The sequence below is a fragment of the Coffea eugenioides genome, chromosome 7 (genome assembly GCF_003713205.1).
Source record: "Coffea eugenioides isolate CCC68of chromosome 7, Ceug_1.0, whole genome shotgun sequence".
Lineage (NCBI taxonomy): Eukaryota > Viridiplantae > Streptophyta > Magnoliopsida > Gentianales > Rubiaceae > Coffea > Coffea eugenioides.
In genome coordinates this window covers 18,775,206-18,786,109 of record NC_040041.1, presented here as the reverse complement: position 1 = coordinate 18,786,109, position 10,904 = coordinate 18,775,206, and the positions used below count along the sequence as shown (strand labels likewise).

General features: G+C 38.1%; 1 protein-coding gene and 1 pseudogene across 1 annotated transcript; one reads left to right on the top strand and one right to left on the bottom strand.

Annotated features, from left to right (window-relative positions):
* Positions 1-2,310: 2,310 nt before the first annotated feature.
* LOC113778872 (serine protease SPPA, chloroplastic-like) lies at positions 2,311-3,664 on the top strand. The gene is made up of 2 exons (XM_027324395.1): positions 2,311-2,445; positions 3,283-3,664. The coding sequence occupies exons 1-2, from the start codon at positions 2,311-2,313 to the stop codon at positions 3,511-3,513; spliced, it is 366 nt and encodes a 121-aa protein (XP_027180196.1). The 3' UTR covers positions 3,514-3,664.
* A 105-nt stretch (positions 3,665-3,769) lies between these two features.
* On the bottom strand, positions 3,770-10,419 carry LOC113777065 (annotated as a pseudogene).
* Between the last annotated feature and the right edge of the window lie 485 nt (positions 10,420-10,904).

Sequence of the window (10,904 nt, the reverse complement as noted above, 5' to 3'; positions counted from 1 at the left end):
TTTATTTTTCAAATTAAATATTATTTTGTAAAGATGTTTTTGATTTGTAATTCGGTATACCTAAAATCTGATACTGCAAGACAATTCATATTTTTATTAAAACCTTTTTTTTTTCAAACACTACTAGTGATGGGCTCAGAATTTGTCGCATTCAGAAATCCCATTTTTGGCCCTTTTGTTTTCAAACCCAAGTGACTGTTGGCCAAACATAAATTGGAGATGCAGATTGGATGATGAGATATCATCAGCTTCAGCTTAAGTCAAGCTTTGAAGATAATATGTATCCATCAAAATAATCTTCAATTTTCTTCTTACACTTTTTAACCAGATTGCCTTCTTACAATTTTCAATTTTCAAGTCATGCAATAATGGAATGTATTCTTTAGCTCTGTACTGTGTGATTTATGGCAAGAAGTAGGCACTCATCTAAGTGAATACAAAATTTAAGGGAAACATAAAACAAAAACCTGCTGCAGACCAGCCTGATGAAGCAGTGAGATCTACCTTGGGCATCATTATATCAGTTGGTTTCAGTAGCTATGGTGATGAGTTTTGTATGAGCAGAAACCAACCGGATAAAAGAGATAATGATTCCACAAGAAATGCATGTAGCATTTTAAATGTGTTGCCTGGCTAGAAATAAGCAGTCCCAATGGCACTCTGGTATTGTCTATGGGAATAGCATTTGATAGGGCCCAAGTCAGGAGTCATTACTGCATGCAATTGCTGTAATTCTCACCTTAGACAAGTTTAGAATGCAGGATAAGCTACTTGTAATGTTATAAATCAGATTTAGGTGGGAATGCTATCTAATTTGATCATCAACTGCAGGGATGAGGTCACCTGTGTAATTAGATGTACCTAATTGTGATTTAGCTAGCAAAAGTAATTGTCTGCCAGGTCTTTTCTTTCCTGTTCTACTGACGCGGCATTAGTGGAAATTTATTCTGTGTTTTCCACTGCTTTGTTCGATTTTTTCTGCCTTTATTTCAATGCCTTTTCTTTTTCTCGTACAGTTGTTGCAAATAGATGAGTAGTGTTCGTTCTTTAAATTAAGCACCTTTGACCCAAGCCGAGCTTTCCATTGGAGATTGCACAAAATGTATTCATGCACTATTGGCAGATTTTGTCACTGTTTTGGTGCAGGAAAGTTCAATCTGGGAAAATTATATGAAAAGATTGGCTTTAACAAGGAGATAATATCAAGGGGGAGACATGCTGAGCTCACTGCTGCAGAACAACGGCCATTTAGGTTAGTTTTTGTTCTGCTGTTTGGTGAATTTCTATAAAAATGGACAGCATTTCCTTCATCATTTACAAGACAAATTTATGAAAAAATAATGGATTAAGGAAAAAAAAATGGTGTTACGGTATAGATGCTTCTTTTCTAGCCCAAGTAATTCACTTCCTCAACAAGAATATTTGATGTGCCACATATGCCCATGTTGCCTATTATCAGATATTAGACGGTAAAACTGGAGCAGTGGATTATTGCCGATCTTCGAGTGAGGCACATTTATGTGGCCAAACCATTCTTCTGCGCAGATTTATTAGCTTCGTGTTTGTGAATTTCATTTACCCTTGATATCCATTTTTGGGGTAGCAGTCAGCAGACATGCTTAAGTTTGTGCCCAGGCATACAGAAAAAGGGGTTAATTCTTTCTTGTCTTGCATCTCCTCCTGCGCCCCTTAAGTGCCATTCTTTTTGCATTTTTATCCATATACTCCATTTGGAAAAGAAAAAAGGAATGATAAAGAAACTACCTGTAAATGCTGGGAATGAAAACCTAATATGTACACTTGATTTAAGCTTTTGCATGATTGAACAACAAAATTGATCTTGATTGCAGTTGATCTGAAACTACATGCCCTAGGCTTTTTGATTGCAGTTTTAGTCCATCTGAATAATAAGGGAATGATATGTTTCTTTTGCACTTCAACCTCCACACACAATGTTGGAAAAAAGTGGAAAGCAAAGGTAATTACACTTGTGAATGTCCGTGATTATAATCCTCCTCTTTGCTTCATTGTGTTTGATCGCAGAGATTTATTAGAAGTTCTTATCTCTTTGATGTTGGATTTGCATCCAACATTGTGGTAATTGGCACTAGTTGAATTTGATCATATGTGCAGACCAGATGAGGTAGAAGTCTTTGCTAAGTCTGCCCAGAATGCATATAAGCAGTTTCGGGACAAGGCTGCCTTCTCAAGATCAATGCCTGTATGGTACACTAAGTTATGCATCTTTGGCTTATGTTAAACTGGAAATCATCTTCGTGAAGTTCCAGGTATATGTGGTAGGTTGGTAAAATGGAGGAGGTTGCACAAGGCAGGGTGTGGACTGACAATGATGCAGTTTTACTAGGTTTAGTTGATGCAATTGGTGGGCTTTCTCGAGCTGTTCCTATAGCCAAACAAAAGGCAAATATACCTCAGGATCAGGAGGCATTTCTAGTTGTACTTATTGCTTTTGAGATATTCTGGGGTTCTACCATTGAGTAAATTTAATAATCCTCTCTGGAATGTTGATATGATTGTCATATATTGGTGTAGATGACATTAGGGAAGAGGTTAACAATTAAGTTTGCTCAATACTGTTATAACAGATGCAGCGGAACAGAAGAATAGACAAGAACAGACAAGAACAACTTGGGGGAAATCAGATTTTATTAGGGTTGTAATCGGAATAGTTTACAGACTAAAATAAGGTGTATATATATACAACCAAACGGACTGGACCCAAAAATAGGGCCAAAACAAGACCCGAAATAAAACAGACACGGTAACTAATATATACCGTAAGCTTCGGGGGCGATGCTGCCCCCGAACCCCCACCGGGGGCAATGCTGCCCCCCAGGCCCCCTAGCTAGGGCGCGTTGCCCCCTGGACCCCCGACTCACTGACTAAGCAGCGAGACCGAACTCAGCGAAGATCGAAGATCTAATTCAAGGCATCCCAACAAATACAAACTTTTCCCTAAGAAAAACTAAAAAATGAGGGGAAAAAAAGGTTTAGTACGAGTTAGGATACTAAGATATATGTGTTGGATAAACCTGAGAAGCATTACATAAGGAAAACGTGATTCGGGTACTGGATCTGTGTTTAGTCATCATGGTTGAGCATTTCTGTTCTGTCTGCAAAGTGTGATGCTAAATAATCGCTGCTTGAAGTTTTCTCTTGCCTGCGAAGCTTGTTTACATGATATCTGCAATCGATTTGATGAGATGGGCTTCACTTTTCTGTTATGTTAATTTTTCTGTTGGATTGATGATTCATGTTCAGGTTACTCTTGTTGAGCTGGTTAAACCATCGCCATCGCTGCCAGAGATTTTAACTAGCGTAGGAAACTCTCTCGTCAGAGCAGACAGAATTTTGAAACAACTATTGGATGAATTGGCAGTTTCTGATGGAATTCAAGCGCGCATGGACGGGATTATGTTTCAAAAGTTGGAAGGGGCTGATTATTCCAGTCCTATATTGACAATGGTGAAAGATTACCTGGGTTCACTGTGACTTCAATGTAGAATTGTTCGCGTCCAAATGTTTCATTTTGTTTACGCTTCTGTCCATCGGGAGAATATATTCCTAGATGGGCGTTGAGACATATTCTTGTACAAAAAGATCTCTACACCGTGTACACGAACGCAAATTGAAAAATGAGGGTAGAAAGAAAACCAATTTCTGCCCTCTTCATTTTCTCTCGACATTTATACTTTTTGGTATAAGAAGTTGACTTCGTTGCCTCATTGCTAAATTGTGTGCTCATGGATTACAAGAATTTCACCTTAACCTGGTCCAAAGAACTAATAATAATCTCCACAAGAACATGTCCCGTCTCTAAGTGATGAAAGCAATTTGAATCTCGTAAAATGATATGACGGCAGAACATTTTCGATATGAGTTTCATAACAGCGTGGCAGTCACCACAGGCCCTATGATTCTTGTATATCCTAATGGGTGCTCCTTGTGGCACATATAGAAGGCCAAACGCAACGGCCAACTTCTCACTATGGTAGGCAAGACCTTGTTCCTTACCCTCGTCGTTGATGTCATGGAGTGCAAAATTCACGTCTGGTACATATCCAGCTTTCTTGATTAAACCCATGACTTCAGTAGTTCTCAAGTAGATCTGATCGGACTTTGGATGGCTTCTATCTTCAGACATAAATCTGTGCACCTTACCGTTCATTTCGAGCCAACTATACCCAGGCTCCTTGCTTATGCACTTTGATTTCATCAGTTTCCTCACTGCTGCAGCATCTTCCCACTTGCCAGCTTTAGAGTACATATTAGACAGCATAACGTAAGGGACAGCATCTTTTGGCGTCAATTTAAACAGGACCGAAGCTGCCTTCTTCGCCAGGTCTATATTCCCATGTTTCCTACATGCAGCAAGGAAAACTTTCCAAACAGTCGCACCAGGCTCCACAGCCATTTCATCGAGCAACTTTTCAGCTTCGAGCAGTTTTCCTGCACGTCCCAGAAGGTCGAGGCCTTATTCCATGAACATTTATCATGGATTCAAAATATCTACATCCCTGATCAACAAGCCCTGCATGGCTGCAAGCAAAAAGTAAGCCTATAAAAGTAATGAAGTCTGGTTTTATGCCACTGAGTATCATTTGGTCATACAACCAAGTAATGAAGTCTGATTTTATGCCACTGAGTATCATTTGGTCATACAACCCGAGAGACTCCTTTCCTTTACCATTCTGAGCATAACCAACTATAAGAGCAGTCCAAGTAATCACATTCCTGTTAGCCATTGACTTGAAAACTCTGTCGGCCTCTTCTAAGCAACCACAGTTTGCATACATTGTCACAAGAGAGTTGCCAACCAGTAAGGATGACTGAAGTCCAGATTTCGTGAAATTTGCATGAACTTGTTGTCCAAACTCTAGCAAAGCCAACTCTGCACAGGAACTCAAGATGCTAGAAGTGATAACTTGGTCAGGTTCAACACCAGAATTTCTCATCTTGCAGAACAACTTCAGGGCTTCTTCATGGGAGCCATTATGAGCGCAACCAGTAACAGCAGAGGTCCAAGAGATCACATCCGTGTCCAATATAGTGTTAAACACCTTAAATGCATAACTTAAATCTCCCTGTTTTGCGTACATATCCACAAAGGCATTGCCAATGAGATTATAGCCTTGAAAGCCAGTCTTGATCGCTCAACAATGAATGGATTGTCCTATTTTCACATCCTTTTTGGAAGCAAGACAGTTCAAGACAGATGGGTAAGTGAAGTCATCAACTCCGATATCCCTCTCATGCATCACCTTAAATAATGACAATGCTTCCTCTTCATACCAAATTTTCACATACCCAAGTATCAATGAATTCCAAGAAACCGCATGATCAGCTTCCATTGACTCCAATACCTTCCTAGCACTATGCAAGTCCCCACATTTAGCATACATGTCAATTAATGCACTCTGAACAAAGATGTTTGCTTCAAAACCTTCACGGACAATGCAACAATGCACCTGTATCCCAAACCTAATATCAGAAACAGCAGCACATGCTGTCAAAACTCCTGGAAAGGTATATTGATTTGCCTCAACCCCCTCCACCTTCATGCCTCTGAAACAATGAATTGTTTTGTGTGCATCACCATTCAGCGAATAGCCATTAATCATAGCGGTCCAAGTAACATGATTTCTCCCGCTAGGCATCTCTTCAAATAGCAACTCAGCTTCCGTCAGACACAAGCACTTTGCATACATATCAATAAGGCCAGTGATTACAAATACATTTGTGTCAAAATTGGTCTTAGTGGCATATCCATGGACCTGTTTGCCTTTCAAAAGCAAACCGTTTACAGAGCACCCTTAGAAGACTGCCTAATGTGTACTGACTCGGCTTGCAGCCCTCGCATTGCATCACCCAAAACAACTGAAAACCTTCAGTTTCATACCCGTACTTGCAATACCCACAAATGAGGGATGACCAGCTGATTGAACTCTTATTTGGGGCATCATCAAACACTTTCTTTGCTTCAGTTAACCTCCCTAAATCAGCATACCCAGAAACCATAGTGTTCCAAGTGAAACCATCTCTCTGGGGAATTTTCTCAAATAGTTTCCGTGCTTCATCTATTCGGCCTGATCCCACCAGCTCAATCAAAGATCTATTGATGCCAAGCAATGAAGATTTAGTGCTTGCCAAGCTCGCAATGCTGCAAGCTTTAAGACTCAAATCGAAGCACCAATCTGGATAACAAGAAGACTTTGTTAATAAACTATTGTACCGCGAGCATAGTTTGTACATGAGCACAGGCTTTTCTTTCTGCAGCCTCAGCCAGAAAAAATCGTTATTCGCTTGTCAGTCTAAGTGAAAGGCGTGAAACTAATCTCTAACTTGTCCTAACGACTTCAACTTACATTACAATGCCAATATCTTGGCAAATTGGTCAGTGAAGAAGCTTAACGACTCAACAAGGGTCACGATGACTCGAGTCCCTTGCGAGTCGAACTCAAGTTTTGTGAGCAATGCATCAAGATTAAGCTGGAGTTTCAGTAATATTACTCGCTTGATATTGAGTCTCTTTATACATGATGTTAAGTAGAGTTTGAATATGATGATACTCGAATTTAACTTAACTCGATTACATCCCCAATCGTTTTATCATGTCTTTCATTTTAATAATTTTCACAAAATTAAAAATTACGGTGGAGCTAGCAGGAAATTAGCTTGGGCCTTGGGTTAGACAAGGAGAAAAGATGGCTAGGAATTCCCCAAAAAAAAAACAAAAAAAACCCCCCAAAAATTCTGCAGCACTTGCATGCAGCCTCAATTTAATAATAGTAACTTCTATGTCATCTATATAATGGAGTACCCAAAGTTCATATTTCCACCGATATTCGTTGACAGTTAGAGTTATATAAACAATCGAAGTTGGCCACTTAACAATGATTAAATGATCATTAACTATATTAAATTATAAAGTTTGGATAGTCCAAATCTGTACTCCACGAGTCTCTCGACTTCTTTTGCAGACCTCTTTTAGTCACCATCAATATTTTGTTCCCACGTTTTGGTTGTTTATAATTTGCTGCAGACCGAATCAACCTTAAAAATGGTCTTTGACAAGTCAATGCATAGCTCTTTGTGCCAAATTAATGGTCGTAAGCTAAACCACAATATGTAGAAAACTAGTTGAAAGCTACCACAAAAACAAACTTGGTTGAGTTTTGTGGTTTTACTCTCTCTCTTCCACAGCAATCCTAACTTTATGAATAGCCTTTTTCATTAGGTAAGCAGGGTCTTGCATGAAGGTTGGGTAGATTGCATGGTAAGATGGGATGAATTGTGAATAGAAAAGTTTGGTTTCAAAACCTTCCACTTATCAAAAAAAAAAAAAAAAAGACCTAAAGAGATATCGTGTCCATTCTAACAAAAGCAGAAGGTTTTGGATCAAGACAATGCGCATATAATAAATTCTAAGGGGTAAACAGGATACCTTAGAAAATTTTAGGGACTTCTAAGGTAATTTAACCACTGGCAGAACTTGTTATTTTTTGGCCCGTCAGCCCTTGGAGTTCTTTTTATTTACTAACAACCAGAGCAAGGAATTCAGCAAGAAAAAAAAAAAAATTTCATTGAAATTCGGGCAGAACCATATAGAGTCCTGAGTAAATTTGTGACCCATTAGTTTTCATTGCGTTATTCTGACAATGTACATGGATGTTGAGAAACTTGTAATGATTTGAGTGGGGGTGGATCAGACAAGACGTGTTCAAGATTTTGCATGAGATTTAGGACCTTCAAATATCCTGATAAGTACGTAGAAAGTATTTTGTTAGTCCCTTTGCCTTGAAGTAGGAACAAAAAAGACCAAAAAAAAAAAACATTGAATACGTAATTATATTAATGAGTATCCACAATATTTAATCAGTAAATACTAGACAAACCATGAAGCCAGTTAAAAATAAAAATAAGATTCTCGACATTGAATTATCATTCATGCACACAAAATAAACAAGAGCAAAAGCACATCCAAATACAGGACATGGCAAATGGCAGCTGAATTGGCTGACAGAAAATTGAGATATAACACGAAGAATATGGTGAATTTCAGTCAAACCTGGAAAAACACACTCTACTTGCTGGATGGATGAGTAAAAACCCGGAAACCATCCTGATAAATTCTTGCAGATAGCTGGTGTTGCCTGAATTCGTGGCAATGGATCTCAAGATGGCAGGCAGGGAATTCATTTGGACTATAAGGGAAAACGCCAGAAAAATCTCCAGTTTGACTGACGAAACTATCTCTTCCGGCCATGTTTGTATATCAGAGATGAATTTGAAGAAGCTATATATCTCTTAGGTTTGTTGTTAATGGTAATGGGAATACTATTTGTAAGGGGTGCAAATGCCCTCCAGGTCGGAAATAGAAAGGCCTTTAGCTTTCTTCAAATTTTCTCTAATTTCTTTTTGTCTTGACACGATGAGAAAGTACATATTAGTGCTGAGAAACGATCGAAACAGACAAAACAAGAAAGTTACCCATTCCCGTATATGCATTGCTATTTGCTGGAACAAACTCAGAGGCCACAGCACTGAGAACATTGCGCAATAGGAAGCTCAACGGAGGAGCATTTTGCAGAAAACGTTAATCTGATACCCATCAAGCTAGTGAATAATGAATCTAGCCAATTCTCTTTTTGCTTCTTTCACGACTTTTTTGTTTTATGATACCTTATAGTTCAAAAATGACAAAAACAAGACAAATAATAAAGTTATCATGTCTTTTAGGCTTGAGAACGTTCTCTTTTAGTACATGCATGCAATTCATCGGCTCAATTTAACAATATCTTTGCTTGCCAATTCTTTTCTAAATTTTGACGTGGGTTTTCTTTTGGATTCCCATTTGTCATTTCAGGCATTGTTTTTATCATATCTATGTATCTCCAATATATCTTTCTTCATCAACAGGGTAAAAGATGTTGTTTCATGAAAATTAATTGAATTTCTTTAACATTATTAGGGCATGTTTGGCTAATCCTGAGAGATAGAATGAGTAAGTACTCAATTAAATATATCCAACCTCAGAGTCCAAAAGATCACTAGATCAATAGGATCATTCCGTGCGATCCATTTTCGCTTGCATGCAAAACAAAAGTTGGAGCTGAAGATCATCGAAATCTAGTTATATATAAGACTATATTATTTGCTGAAGACATACTTGAACAATTTTTCTTTATGAAAATATATAAAGACATTGAAGGCAACCAATTAACTTTCCCTAATATCAAGTAGTATACCTTCATGGCTCAAGAAATAGTATTTAAAAAGTATTTCTTACCAACATTAATGCATGCTTTGGCATCAAACATGATGATAAGCATTCTCAATATATCATTTGTATTTCACAATAATTTAGGATATATAGCAAACATTATGTATTCATATATCTTACAAACAGCCGTTGCATAGCAAACTTCATTCATAACTTTCAAATAACATATCAAATACATCCATTTCATTCGTATTTCACAATTCAGGATGTATAGCAAATACTATCGTATCTTACAATGGAAAATGCATAGCAAACCCGGATTCTTTCACAACTTCCATCTACAAAATATTGGAGGATAGCTATATATTAGCAAGCACCAAGCAACGTCATAACTTGCAAATTTACAAGGACGGGTAGCAGGTAGCACGTAGCAAGCACTGGCAGCATCTTCAGTGGTAACATATCGATTTATCTCCCACTTTTATTTAGACGTTTTGGGGTTTTTCTTATACCTCCACACTTTGATAGCAACAAAGAGTCTACATATTATAGTAGTACTTTACGATTCAAGAGAGGGTGGCGACTAGAAGGAGTATGACCATCTTTTGATGGAGGGCTGATTGAGGAATCAAGATCATGCTTTCTTGGGAAAAAAAAGCAATTCAGTTTAAGCGATAAGAAAGATATATTCCAAGAAGGCTTAAGGCATAGATAGACCAGGATATTAGCTTAAGCCAAAGGGGGAAAAACATGGTTGTGGCAAGGAAAAACAAGGTGGCTCCAAAGAAGACCCAGGCATATTGTAGCACAAGACCCAGAGCAGGATTGGAGTTCCTAGATATGTAGACGGATAGAAAGAGAGCGGTGAAGCATAATATTAACATGAGACAAGCCAAGTGGAAGGCTATTGGAATATGGTTCAGATTCTGGATCTTTATCATTGGAATATTGATTGCTGCGAAGCAAAATCCCAAAATCAATAGGTGCTGATCTTGTTGATTATTTGGGGCAAAACCTAAACGTGGTGGTGGTGCAGGTACAACGTTAGCAGGAAATAGTTGCTCATGCAACTGAGGAGGAAATACTATGACTTGAACGTACCTCAGAGACTGCTCTATCATTCTTTTGGTTGATGTATATAAACTTGCAACATAGTTTGCTGCTTTATCTCCCATTGTTCAAGTCTAGTAGTCAAGAATGTCTGAGCAATTTTAGCTTCAGGTCACCTATATATATACATACTGCTTAAACCCTAGGACGGAAACCACCTTATTGCGTTTCTTTAAGAATTGTCAAAAAAGAACTTCAAGATGGTTAACTATCAACCATTATCATCTAAACAGTAAAGTTTTACATTTCTGGGTCCAAACGAAAGGATTAACGGGTAACTGTTTGGCATGCAATAAAAATTAGATGCAAATGAACGCTTAAAATTTATCTGCTGTTGACTATTGAATTATTGATAATAATGGAATGGAGCACTATTTATCTTATCAATGGTTTTTTGGAAGGAAAAGTTGCCCAAATTGTCTGTAAGATTGTTACATCTATGATTATCCTTTCTCTAATTTCTCACAATTAAAGTGATGCATATGCACAGAAGATTATTGCTCGAACCAGGAATAAGTGGATCAACTTTCCTTGTCAAGCTTCATAAACG